Below are 12,397 nucleotides of genomic sequence, written 5' to 3'. Positions count from 1 at the left end.
CCCGCCGCGCGCCGGTATCCCACAGCGGAGCCCCCATCGCCCATAGGAACCCGGAGTGCCCCTTCCGGCCCGCAAGGGGGCGCCCGCCGCCATCGGCCGCTCGGCGCTCGCTCTCCCCTGCCTGGCGGCCCAGCGGCGGGCCGGACAGGGCGCGCAGTGGAGCGCCGATCGCGGCGGCGGCGCGATGAGCCTGGCGGAGGGCCGCGCCCCGCGGCGCACGGCCGGTAACCGGCTCTCAGGGCTGCTGGAGGCGGAGGAGGAGGATGAGTTCTACCAAACCACCTACGGCGGCTTCACCGAGGTGCGGAGCCGCCGCGGGCCAGGGGGGGAAGCCCTAGAGCTGGGGGACGGGGGATTTTGGGCGCCCCGGGGCGGACGGTACCCAAGGTGTGCCGGTGCTCTGAGGGCCTTGGGGGCGGGGGAGGGTACCTGGGGTTGCGGGGGAGGTGGGGAGCCTGCGGGGGGGGGGGTTGGATGCGGAGCCCCGGGGGAGGGCAGCGGAGTGTCCCCCAGGGAGGTGGGCTGCGGGACAGCAGGAGGGGCCGGGGGAGGAGCGGCGGGGAGCGACTGCGGGGGACAAGGGGTGTCCAGCCGTTAGAGAAGCTGCCCCCGCGGCGGCGGGAGGGCAGCGGGGCTCAGGGAGCCCCAGGGGGGGTGACACAGCCCCTCTGTCCCCACAGGAGTCGGGCGATGACGAGTACAGGGGCGACCAGTCGGACAGCGACGACGAGGTGGACTCGGACTTCGACATCGACGAGGGTGAAGAACCCACCAGTGACCAGGACGACAGCGAGCCCAAGCGCCGCCGCCGTGTCGTCACCAAGGCCTACCGGGTGCGGGCGGGCGGCCGGGGAGTGGGCTGGGGGCTCTGAGGTCCCCTTCCCAGCACTGCAGGCAGGGGACAGGCTCCCCATTAGGACAAGGCGAGGTTTTAAACAAGACCGAAGCCATGGCTGAGGGAAGTTTTTCTCCCTCTTCACGTCCTCTGCCCCATCCCGTAGGAGCCCCTCAAGAGCCTCCGCCCCAAGAAGACGGACGTCCCCAGCGGCAGCTCCCAGAGGCCACGAGAGGTGAAATCTGTCCCCTTGGAGCTCCAGGATGATGTGGGAGACAGTGAGTGTGCACGGGATGGGATAGGCTGGAAACGGGGCCCCTCTGGGAGAGCTCCTGGTGAGCCAGGCCAGCTGGTGCCCACCGGTGAGCCCCATCCTCCCGCCGCAGGCCGGAAGCACATGCGGCAGTCAACAACGGAGCACACACGCCAAACCTTCCTGCGCATCCAGGAGCGGCAGGTCCAGTCCAAGCGTAAGAAGGGCGGCCCCAACTATGACCGGCCTCTGACGCAGGAGGAGCTGCTGGAAGAGGCCAAGATCACAGAGGAGATCAACCTCCGCTCCCTGGGTGAGCCAGGCGCCATGCCAAGGGGCGCAGGGACCCCTGAAACAGTGCAGACAGAGGGGATGAGGGTGTCGGTGAGGCGCTGAGCCTCCCCCTCGGTTTGTCTCTGCTTTCCCAGAGAACTACGAGCGCCTGGAAGCCGACAAGAAGAAGCAGGTCCAGAAGAAGCGGAAATGCGTGGGGCCTGTTATCCGGTACTGGTCCGTCACCATGCCCCTCGTCCCAGAGCCGGGCAAGGAGGAGAACGTGGATGTGGAGGGGTAGGTTGGGGTCACCTCGACGTGGCCCCCGGTGGTTTTGCCCCCACACACACCCAACCGGGCCCGTCTGTCCCAGACTCCCAAGCCCAGTCCCTCCTTGGGCTCCGTTCCACCACGATGAGGGAGAAGCGGGGTTTGCGCAGCACCTTGGAGCCTCCCAAGCCCCACAGCTCCAGTCCTGGGGGGTGGCTCGAGACGCCTACCACGGGAGCTCTCATGGGGTTTCCCCCCTCCCCGGGGGTCTCCTGGGTGCTGACTGCATCTCTCCCAGGTTGGACCAAGACCCGCAGCAGGCCGAAGCAGCTCCAGCCCCAGCTCCGGCTTCTGCCGGGAAGTGCTCTCGCACCTTCATCTCCTTCAGCGACGACGAAACTTTCGAGCGCTTCTTCCCCAAAGCAAAACCACCGCGGCTGCCGGTGCGGGAGATCTGCCCCGTCACCCACAAACCGGCCGTTTACCGCGATCCCATCACTGACATCCCCTACTCCAACATCCGCGCCTTCAAAATCATCCGGGAGGCCTACAAGAAATACATCACGGCACACGGGCTCCCCAGCGCCGCCGCCTCCGCCGCCCTGGGGGCTGCCGCTCCCCCTGGCCCCGATCCCAATGTCCGTCCCACCCGCCAGAAGATCATCATCAAGCAGAGCGTCCCCACGACCTGAGCACCGGGGGGCCGGTGGGGGCTTGTGGCCGCCGTGGGTCAAGGCCTCTCCTTGCTCCGACTCCGGTGGGCAACAGTTTGTTGCTCTATTTATCTCCTTCCTACCTTTTTTTTTATATAAAAAGAGAAATAAATCCGAGTAGCCTGCATACAACAAGGGTGCGGACTCTTATTTCCATTCAACGTGCAGCACCTGCCACACCAGGAGCCCCTACAGTAAACACAGGGTGCATATGACCCCTTGTTTTCTAAGGAACCCTACAGTAAACAAGCAGTTCCATCACAGTGGCCCCACACGTGCGCCCCCAAGTGCGATTTTGGGGGCTGGGGGGGCACTTGGGGGTGGAGTCACCCAGATGATCTTGGGGTGAAGGGGCATAAAGTGTCCCTGTGGGGGTGACGTGGGGGGTCGGGGGTCTGCGAGGGGCTGCAGGGTTCAGCCTCTCCCTGCGGCGACCGGCCCCAGCCTCCTCTCTCCCCCCTGGCCAGGGCACCCCAAGGGGTACCGGGGAGCCACCGGGCCACGGGGGGGCCCCCCATGGCCCCGGGGTGCCCCCGCCGTGCCGGGGCGCTGGGGTGGAGCCGGCGCGGGGCTGGCAGGGCTCGATAACGCCCGGGGATATGTGATCTCGCCCCTCCCCGCCGTCGGCTCGCAGAATAAAACGCTGATCTCATGCCCTGCGCGGCCGGAGCCCTTGGCTCAGCACCGGGGCTCGCACCCAGGCAGGCTCCGCTGCCCCGGCCAGCGGCCAGGTAGGGCCCCGGGGTGGGGGTCCCAAGGGTGGGAGTCACCGGGGTGGGGGTCCCAAGGGTGGGGGGTGCATGTCACTCCTGGGACACCAGCTCAGGGGTCCCTGGGTGCTGTCGGGGATCCCTGCACTGAGGGATCCCCCACCCCGCAGCCTCCTGGCTCTCACCCATGGGGGGCCTGCTCCCTCCTGGGGGCACCAAGTGCACTACCCCCCCGGGGGGTGGGGACCTGTGTCGGGGCGCAAAGGGGCATGACTAGGGGGGCCTGGGGGTGCTGGGGCCGCTGAAGGACCTGTCCCCAAAACAGTGGGGCAGGCTGGGGGGGGAATGCTGGGTCCTGGCCCTGGGGAGCACCTCAGAGGTATGACTCAGTTTCCCCAAGAGTTCCCCAACCACGTCACCCCAGACCACCCACCTGGGGTGCCCCATGGCCGCCCCAGCCCAGTGGGAACCCAGTACCACCCCGTGGCACGAAGGGGCCCTACCGGCCATGGCACTGGGGGGGCACTGTGGCATGGGGTGGGGTCCCCTCACGGGACGGTGCATCCCCCCACCCTGGGGAGCCTCCTGCCAGTTGCTCAGCCCCCCTGTTGTCCCCCCCAGGCCACCCCCGGCCCCCCAGCATGACGTCCTACCGGCAGGAGCTGGAGAAGTACCGGGACATCGATGAGGACAAGATCCTGCGGGAGCTGTCGGCAGAGGAGCTGGCGCAGCTGGACATGGAGCTGATGGAGATGGACCCCGAGGTGGGTCGCGGCGCGGGGTGACAGCGGGGGGGACAGCGAGCGGGCCAGGTGCCACCCGGCCATTGGGGTCCTCCGCGGGTGACATGGTGGGTCCCCAGAACATGATGCTGCCGGCGGGGCTGCGGCAGCGGGACCAGACGCAGAAGAGCCCGACGGGGCCGCTGGACCGGGACGCCCTGCTGCAGCACCTGGAGAAGCAGGCGCTGGAGGCCGGCGAGCGCGATGACTTGGTGCCCTTCACCGGCGAGAAGAAAGGTGTGGGGACCCGGGGGGGCACACGGCGGGGACCGTGGCGGGGAGCAGAGGGGACAGGGCCCCGCAGTGCTGGGTATATTTAGCTTGGCAGAACGGTCCTCGCCAGCGGCTCGGGTGTCCCGGGCGAGCTGGGTCCTCGCCAGCCCCGGGCACAGCCACCCCCGGCAATGTCACCCCCAGCATGGCCACCCCCAGCATGGCCACCCCTTGGCAACATCACCCCCCCAGTACGGTCACACAAACCCCCCCGCACCGCCGCCCGCTGGCAACGTCACCCCCTGGGCGGCCACCCCCGGCAGCGGCACCCCCAGGCACGGCCACCCCCGGGCCAGACGCCACATCCCCACGCGTCTCTGCCAGCCCCGTCCCTGGGCCACCGCATCCGGCGTCGCCCGGCCGGTGCGAGGCCGGGCAGGGTGCGACCCGCGTCCCCGCGCCCAGGGAAGCCCTTCGTGCCCAAGAACCCGACGCGGGAGATCCCGCGGGAGGAGCAGATCACGCTGGAGCCCGAGCTGGAGGAGGCGCTGGCCAACGCCACCGACGCCGAGATGTGCGACATCGCCGGTGGGTCTCGCACGGGTCTGCCGCACTGCGCCGCGGCTTCGCGCCACAGCCTCGCACGGGGCTGCCGCATCGCGCCGCGGCTTCGCGCCGCAGCCTCGCACGGGGCTGCCGCATCGCGCCGCGGCATCGCGCCGCAGCCTCGCCGCGCCGCAGCTTCACACGGGGCTGCCCCATCACACCACAGTCTTGCACAGGGCTGCTATGTTGCACCACAATGTCGCACGGCGCTGCCGCATCACGCCGCAGCCTCGCGCAGGGCAGCCATGTCACACCGCAGCCACGCACGGAGCTGCTGCATCGCACCGCAGCCTCGCACGAGGCTGCCCCGTTGCACCACAACCTCACATGGGGGTAGCGTGTCCCACAGCGGCTTCACGTGGGGGGCAGCACGTCGCACCGCAGCGTCGCACGGCGGGGAGCGCGTTGCGTGGGGGGGAGCGCGTTGCACGCCTGCCCCGGCCCCGTGTCATACCCGTGCTCCCCGCTGCCAGGCATGCGCCGTGCCCCCGCACTCAGCTTTCACCGCTGGCCCCCCAGGCAGGGCTGGGGGCTGCGGCCACCCCTGGGGAGACACGAGGGGACGGTGGGGGGGCCTGGGGCAGCCGCTGACCCCCGTCCCACAGCCATCCTGGGCATGTACACGCTGATGAGCAACAAGCAGTACTACGACGCGATCTGCAGCGGGACCATCTCCAACACGGAGGGCATCAACAGTGAGTGCCGTGGGGACAGGGGACACAGGGCTGTTCGGGGGGACCTGGCGACAAGAACCCCTCTGGGATTCCCCGCTGGTGACCCCACGCACGTGTCCGCGCGCCCGTGCACGGTCACGTGTCCCCATGCACACACGTGTGCCCCAGGCGTGGTGAAGCCCGACACGTACAAGCCGGTGCCGGATGAGCCCCCGAATCCCACCAACGTGGAGGAGACGCTGCGGCAGATCCAGGCCAACGACGGGGCTCTGGAGGACGTCAACCTCAACAACATCAAGGTGAAGGACCTGGCGGCAATGTCCCCAGCACGTCCCCAGGGTGCTAGTCCTGGGCCTGGGCACCCCAATCCCCATCCTGGAGGGGTCCCCATGGGGCTGGTCCCTATCCCAGAGTGTCCCCAGGGCACCCCAAGGTGCTTCCATGCTGGGCCATCACTGTGGCCCCCAGCTGTGGTGCTGCCACGGTGATGGGCCCCACCCTGGGGTGTCCCTGTGAGGCTTAGTCATCCTGTCCCAAGGTGTCCCTGCAGGGTTGGTCCAGGTCTTGGGGCATCCCAGGGGTGTTTGGCCCCTCCTGGAGTGGCTCCAGGGCACCTCAGGGTGCTGGTCCTCATCTGGGGCATCTGTGTCCCCTTGGTGACACCCCACCTCCCTTCAGTGCCGCTTACATCCCTGTGTGACATCCAGCACCCTCTCGGGGATGCCCCCGTACCCCTGGGGACATCTACAGCCCCCTCCCTGCCACTTACAGCCCCTCGGTGCCACCCACGTCCCCACGGTGATGTCCCCATCCCCTCGGTGCCACCCACATCCCCTTGCTGCAGGACATTCCCATCTCCACGCTGAAAGCCATCTGCGAGGCCATGAAAACAAACACCCACGTCAAGAAGCTCAGCCTGGTAGCCACCCGCAGCAACGACCCCGTGGCCAGTGTGAGTCCCGGCACCGTGTCCCCTGTGCCCCCACACGTCCCCAGGCAGGGAGGGGACGCGGTTCCATCCTGGGCACCAGCAAGGCCAGGTGACGGTGGCTTTTCCACCGTCGCCTGGGGCATCGGCGGCCCAGGACATGCCAGCCGTGGGGTGCCAGCCCTGGGTGACATCCCGAGGTGACACCCTGAGGTGACACGCAGGCCGTGGCCGAGATGCTGATGGAGAACAAGACCTTGCAGAGCCTCAACATCGAATCAAACTTCATCACCAGCGCCGGCATGATGAGCATCATCAAGGCCATGTACCACAACACCACCCTGAGCGAGCTCAAGGTGGACAACCAGGTAGGGGATCGGCACCCACAGGTGGCCTGGGGAGGGGACAGGGGTGTCCCCAACTTCCCGGCGTGCCTGGTTTCACCCCGTCCCCACAGTGCCAGCGGCTGGGTGACACGGTGGAGATGGAGATGGCCACCATGCTGGAGCAGTGCCCCTCCGTCATGCGCTTTGGCTACCACTTCACGCAGCAAGGCCCCCGCGCCCGTGCCGCCACTGCCATCACCAACAACAATGAGCTCCGTGAGTGCCGCCCTGCGTCCTCTCACGGGGCAGGAATTGGCGGGGGGTCCCGGCCCTGACCCCCCCTTTCCCCTGCCACCAGGTCGCAAGCAGAAGAAAACCTAACAGTCCCCACCACGGCATGAACGAGCTCCGGCTCCCTGGGGCCGCTGTAAATAAAGAGGACGGAGAGACGCAGCTTTGGGATCTGCTCAGCTGCGTCCTGGGACAGGATTTGTGCGCGGGGGCCGGAATCGGGATCGCAGGGATCAGCTGAGGGAGCGTAACACCGTGGGGAGGCAGCAGGGAGCCCCCTCTCCTCTTGCAGGGCTCGAGGCCCCCGTTAGCCTCCGGCCGTTAATCCACAGGGCCAAGCGGACGCCTAGATCCCTGCAGGGAGCAGCAGGGACGGGGTATTTATACCCAGGGGATTGGGTTACGGCACCAGGAAGGGTGGGGGAGCAGGGTAACCCCCCCGGCGGGCAGCCAGGTGCCCCCCTGGCATGGTGCCAGGCACCCAGGGCCCATGGGGGCCAGCACCCGTGGCCCGGTGAGGCGGGTGGGGGGGACGCAGGGCCTATTTATAGGTCCTGCCACCTATTTATAGGCACGAGCTGAGCAAGCGGGTAAATCCCGATGCCCAGGGGTAACATCACAGCTGCCAACGCGTGAGAAAATGAGCGTAACTTGGGCCAGGGAGAGGAGGGACCGGGCCGAAACCCACGTCAAGGTTGGCAGCGTTCGTAGGGCTCTGGCCGGAGTGGGGACACCCCTAAAAGGCACCAGGTTGAGCATCCCAAGGTGGCAAAATGCTGGGAGCCCAAATATCACCCCTCCCCAGGACCTGCCCCAACAGCTCGGACACCTCCGTCCTCTCCAGCTGCCTCTATTAATGGTGGGGCTTGGGGACAGACCAGGGGGACTGTCCCCAGGTGGACCGGCAGGGCAGAGGGGGGGCCTCAGGCCGGCAGCAGCGCAGGCGGCTCATCCTCGTCGGAGTCGAATTCGGCGTTTTCGTCCTTCACCCACTTGCCAGAGCGGTCCTGGATCCAGCCGGCACTGGGGACAGATGGACAAACGGACAGAGTGAGAGGCGGCTTGTTACGTGGTTCCCCCCACCGACGAGGCCCAAGACTCACCTCCGCAGCTGCAGGTATCGCTCCAGGGCCTGGCGTCTCTCGGGGCTGAGGGCTTCGGGCCGGCTCAGGGCTGATGAGGAGGCTTTTCCTTTGCCACCCCGCTGCGTTCGGGCCAGAGCCGCCTTCGGTGTGCCTGGGAGGGCGAAGAGGGGCTGGAGGGACCCGCAGAAACGGGAGAGGCCCAGCTGAGAGCCCGGGCGCCCTGTCCCGCTGGTGCCAGCACAGCCCCGGAGCCCCTGGCCGGCTCTTACCTGCTTGCCCGCCGCGGTGCCCTGGCAGCAGGGCTGCAGGGCTGGCATCCACAGCTGCTCCGTCCTTCTGTGACGGTTCCGGAGGTGCCAGGGCGGCACTCGGCCCCGTCCGGGTCACGCAAGCCCGTGAGCTGCTTCCCTCCACCCTGCAAAGGGGAAGGAGTCACAGCCTCATCCCACAAACGCCTAATGGCGGTGAGGCCGTGGTGCTGCCGGTCCCTCCCGGAAAGCCCAGAGCTTTCTCTCATCCTCCAGCAGCAAAACCAAAGGTCTTACCCTGTCCTCCGGCAGCAGCTGCTGTAGGGAGCGGCTTTCAGCAGAGCGTTCCGGGCAATCCTCCTCGTCCGTGCCAGAAGAGGGGCCGGGGAGCCCTGGGGAGAGAGGACAGAGCTCAGTGGGGCCCGGCCAGGGGGTCCAGCAGGGTGAGGAAGGGGAGTCCTCACCAACCTGCGTGCCTGCCTCCTCTGCCTGCACCTCCTGCTCGTGCTGCCGCCTCTGGGCCGCATCCTGGAGCAAGCGCTTCCTGCTGTAGAAGTGTTGCAGGCCTGCGAAGAGAGCAAAGGGGATGGGGGGTGCCATGGATGCCATGCTCGCTTGGTGCAGCCCACCCTGCCGCCGGCCCCCCACTTACTGCCCATGTGCTTCTTGCCAGCCCTGTGCACTGTCAGCACGTCCAGCGTGTCAAAGACGGGGCGGTGGGCGCACACCGTGCAGGCGTACCTATGCCAAGGAGGAGGAAAGCTGCTGTCAGGACCCCACAAACAGCTGGCGGTGGGGGGCTGCCCTCGGGGTTCCCACTCACCTCCCGCTCCTCAACAGCAGCGCCTCGTCCTCGGGGATGTAGTTGGCCAACAGGTCCGCTACACGTCTTTTCTGGGAGAAACCGAGGGGGCCGGGTGAGCGCTCGTCCCCCCTGTGCCTGCTGCTGGAGCGGGGGGTCTGACCCAACTCACCCCACAGGGAACCAGCCCTCGCCCCCAGCCCTGTCCCCCCCTTAGACCAGGAAACCTCAGCAGCCTGGGAACACCTCTCTGAGGGAGCAAGGGGGAGACTGGGGGGGGAATTGGGGTGTCAAGGCTGGGGAGGGGGCGGTTTGGGCGACGGGGGCAGGTTGAGGCAGGGGAAGGGGGTAACTTCGGGGAGCAGCCTGGGCCAAGGCAGGTGTTTGGGGTGCTGGGAGGGGAACCCTGAGGTGGGGTCAAGAGAGGCCAGAGGGGAGGGGGAACTGGGGGGGCAGAGGAGCATTTGCAGGCAGGGAGGCCGGCGGGCAGGAGGGGTATTTACAGGCAAGGAGGCGCGGGGAAGGGCTGGGGGGAACCGGGAGGACGGCAGGCCGGAGCAAGGGGGCGAACCGGGGGGTATGTAGGGAGGCCGGGCCCGGGCTTACTGGGGGGCCGGGAGGCGTCTGGGGAGTAGGGGAGTGGGTCGGGGGGTCCCGGGACGCACCTGCAGCACCCCCAGCTGACCGACGTCGTCCCCCTCCCGCTTGAAGGACATGGCGGCGGCCCGGCGGTTACTATGGGAACCGCCCCCCTTCCGTCCAGCTTCCGGGTGGCTATTCCCAGCGGGCTGCACGCGGGAGCGGCGACCAATTAAAGAGCGCGAGGGGCGGGGCGGGAGGGTCCGCCGTGCGTTCAGGCAGCCGCGGCCCCGCGGCATGAAGGGAATTGTAGTTCCGTGACGCCGTCCCGCGCGGAGGGTTGGGGGGCAGAGACCCCCCTCCGGGGAGAGGGACCGAGGGGGTGGCCGGGGGAACGGGGAGGATCCCGGAGTGGGGGTGGCGGCGTAACTGCTCGAGGGTCGTTCCCCCCCGCCATCCCGAACTACAAGTGCCAGAGGCCTCCGCGAGGGCGGCGCGGCTGGGTTTGGCGTCTCCGGCCTCACCGGGGCCCGGGGGCGGTGGCGGGGCCGAGTCCGCCCCCGTGAGCGGCGGCCGGAGCGCCGGGGCCCTGGGCCGGTCCCCGCCCGGGCCGGGGCCGTTCGCATGAGCCCCCCCCGCGCTGGCGGGGTCCGGGGCTGAGCGGGGCCGTCCCGCCATGGCGGCGGGGAGCGGGGGAGCGGGGGCCTCGGCCCGCGAGCACCGCCTGGAGCCCGGGGACACGCTGCCGGGACTGGCGCTGCGCTACGGGGTGACGGTGAGCGGCCACGGGGGCCGGGAGTGCCGTGGGGCACAGGGGGACGGACGGACGGGACAGCCGGGTGGCCGTGGGGCGGTGTGGGGCAGGATCGCCGGGGGACGGCGGGGCAGGACGACCCCGGGGTCCCCCGGCAGCCCCGCGGTCCCCATGGGGCCACGCCTGCCCACCCCGTCCCTGTCGCCTTCCCTCACCCACCCTGTTCCTCCGGCTGCCCCCACCCTGTCCCGTCCCGTCCTTACCTCCGTTGTCACCCCACCGCTGTCCCTGTCCCTGTCCCCACCCTTATCCTGTCCCCATCCCGGTCCCGGTCCCCCCGCCGTCCCCGTCCCGGTCCCCATCCCATCCCCAGCAGATGGAGCAGATCAAGCGCGCCAACCGCCTCTACACCTCGGACACCATCTTCCTCAAGCCCACCCTCCTCATCCCCGCACCGGCACAGCCGGGGGGACCCTGCCCCCAGGACAAGGATGAGGACGAGGATGCGCCCGTCCCGCCGGGGCACACCCCGGCTGCCCCGTCCCGCCATGACCTCTCGGCCACTGATTTCTTGCGGCAGCTCGACGCCGAGATCGGTCGCTCCAAGGCGGTGGCGGCACAACGGCTCCACGCCAGTGGCACAGGGTGAGCGTGCCCGTCCTGCCCCTCCTTTTCGGGCGGATCGGGGGCTTTTGGAGAGTGGGTTTGGCAGGTGGCAGGGCCACACCTCAGTGCCACCCCGCTGCATCCCCTGCAGCACGGCTGAGGCCGAAGGCACCCACAGCCCCGATGCCAGGGCCCCACTGGCCCCCCGGGGCCCCCGCCTCGGCCCCCGACCCCTCACCAGGACCCCGCGGGCAGCCGCCCTCCGTGACGCCGAGGATGAGATCTTCACTCTGTGACACAGGGGACACCGGGGACACGTCGCTGTGACTGCCACGCCGTGACTCCCACCCGACGGTGATGGGGACCCTGGGACATGCCCCAGCACCCAGTCCCAGCTGGGGCATACTGGAGGGGACGCAGGGATTTGGGGGGACACGCACGTGGTGTCCCCTCCCTGTCTTCTTTGAGGGAACTGTCCTGCTGCAAGGACACCTGATGCCTGGGTGCAGAGCCAGCCCTGTCACAGGGCTACTGGGAGGTACTGGGAGGAACTGGGACAAGATTTACCCGTTGTTGTTTTTCCTCTGGTGGTATTTATTTGTATGTCTTTGCTCTCGGGGGGGTGGGACCCCCCACACCAGTGCCTGGACCCCCACACCAGTGCCTGGACCCCCATGGGGACGGGGACAGTCACTCCCCACCCCGAGAGCCTGTAAATAAAATGGAGCAGTGTCACCCGGCTCTGCCTGTTTTGTCACCCCCCCCGGGGACGCCTTCACACCCCCTTGGGGACATATTCACCCCTTGGGGACATGGTCACAGCCCTGGGGACACAGTTAACCCCCCACGGACGCAGTCATTCCCCTTGGAGACACAGTCTCCTCGGGGCTGTGGACACCCCCCTTGGGGACAGTGTCAGCCCATGGGGGACATGGTCACCCCCTGGGACAGTCAGCACCCTGGGGACACAGTCATACCCCCGGGGGTGCGGGCACTCACCTGGGGACACGGTATGTCCCCCAGGTCACCCAGGGGACCTGGGTGCCACGCTAGACAGTGCCACCAGGTGTCACCCTGTGCCTGCACCCTCGGGACCCCCCCCCCCCCGGAGCCCCCAGAGCCTCGGGGGTCTCCCCAGGGTCCCCCAGGGCCACCCAGTCCCCCGCGGTGCCCCCAGGGTCCCCTGTCCCCCGCGTCCGGGGGCGCTGGGGACACTTGGGGACCGGAGCCCGAGTGTCACCTGGGGGGAGCTCAGTAGCTCCCAGTGCTCCCAGTAGCTCCCGGTAGCTCCCGGTCCCCACTGGGCCAGGTGCACGCGTGGTGCAGGAGAGCTGACGGGTCCCCACTCGGGGTGGGGCGCGCGACAGAGGTGACGGCCAGCCCCGTCGCACACGCGTGTGCAAGGGTCTCTGCACGTGTGTGCGCGGCCGTGCCGGCGCGCGAGCATCC

General features: G+C 68.7%; 4 protein-coding genes across 5 annotated transcripts; 3 read left to right on the top strand and 1 right to left on the bottom strand.

The window, feature by feature from the left end:
• Window positions 1–184: 184 nt before the first annotated feature.
• VPS72 (vacuolar protein sorting 72 homolog) lies at window positions 185–2,345 on the top strand (the record flags this gene model as incomplete). The annotated part of the gene is made up of 6 exons (XM_082011512.1): window positions 185–301; window positions 681–833; window positions 1,002–1,113; window positions 1,222–1,401; window positions 1,517–1,658; window positions 1,930–2,345. The coding sequence occupies 6 exons, from the start codon at window positions 185–187 to the stop codon at window positions 2,321–2,323; spliced, it is 1,098 nt and encodes a 365-aa protein (XP_081867638.1). The 3' UTR covers window positions 2,324–2,345.
• Window positions 2,346–3,695: 1,350 nt separating this feature from the next.
• On the top strand, window positions 3,696–7,020 carry TMOD4 (tropomodulin 4; the record flags this gene model as incomplete). 2 transcript variants are annotated; one of them, XM_082011497.1, is made up of 9 exons in its annotated part: window positions 3,696–3,818; window positions 3,917–4,073; window positions 4,515–4,637; window positions 5,261–5,350; window positions 5,498–5,628; window positions 6,174–6,281; window positions 6,482–6,625; window positions 6,715–6,859; window positions 6,942–7,020. In XM_082011497.1, the coding sequence occupies 9 exons, from the start codon at window positions 3,696–3,698 to the stop codon at window positions 6,962–6,964; spliced, it is 1,044 nt and encodes a 347-aa protein (XP_081867623.1). In that variant the 3' UTR covers window positions 6,965–7,020. The 2 variants fall into 2 exon arrangements, with proteins under 2 accessions (XP_081867623.1, XP_081867622.1); XM_082011496.1 differs by having other exon boundaries at window positions 6,715–6,959.
• A 755-nt stretch (window positions 7,021–7,775) lies between these two features.
• LOC309414191 (sodium channel modifier 1-like) lies at window positions 7,776–9,725 on the bottom strand (the record flags this gene model as incomplete). Its single annotated transcript, XM_082011485.1, has 8 exons — window positions 7,776–7,897; window positions 7,978–8,110; window positions 8,229–8,374; window positions 8,505–8,599; window positions 8,676–8,773; window positions 8,860–8,948; window positions 9,031–9,101; window positions 9,675–9,725. 8 exons carry the CDS (start codon window positions 9,723–9,725, stop codon window positions 7,798–7,800), a joined length of 783 nt encoding a protein of 260 aa, XP_081867611.1. The 3' UTR covers window positions 7,776–7,797.
• Window positions 9,726–10,264: 539 nt separating this feature from the next.
• LYSMD1 (LysM domain containing 1) lies at window positions 10,265–11,244 on the top strand (the record flags this gene model as incomplete). The annotated part of the gene is made up of 3 exons (XM_082011478.1): window positions 10,265–10,363; window positions 10,719–10,987; window positions 11,100–11,244. The coding sequence occupies 3 exons, from the start codon at window positions 10,265–10,267 to the stop codon at window positions 11,242–11,244; spliced, it is 513 nt and encodes a 170-aa protein (XP_081867604.1).
• Window positions 11,245–12,397: the final 1,153 nt, after the last annotated feature.

The sequence above is a fragment of the Phaethon aethereus genome (genome assembly GCF_964289735.1).
Source record: "Phaethon aethereus genome assembly, chromosome: 28".
Taxonomy (NCBI): Eukaryota; Metazoa; Chordata; class Aves; order Phaethontiformes; family Phaethontidae; genus Phaethon; species Phaethon aethereus.
Note: the sequence above shows the minus strand (reverse complement) of the source record. Positions and strands in the feature narration are given on the sequence as shown.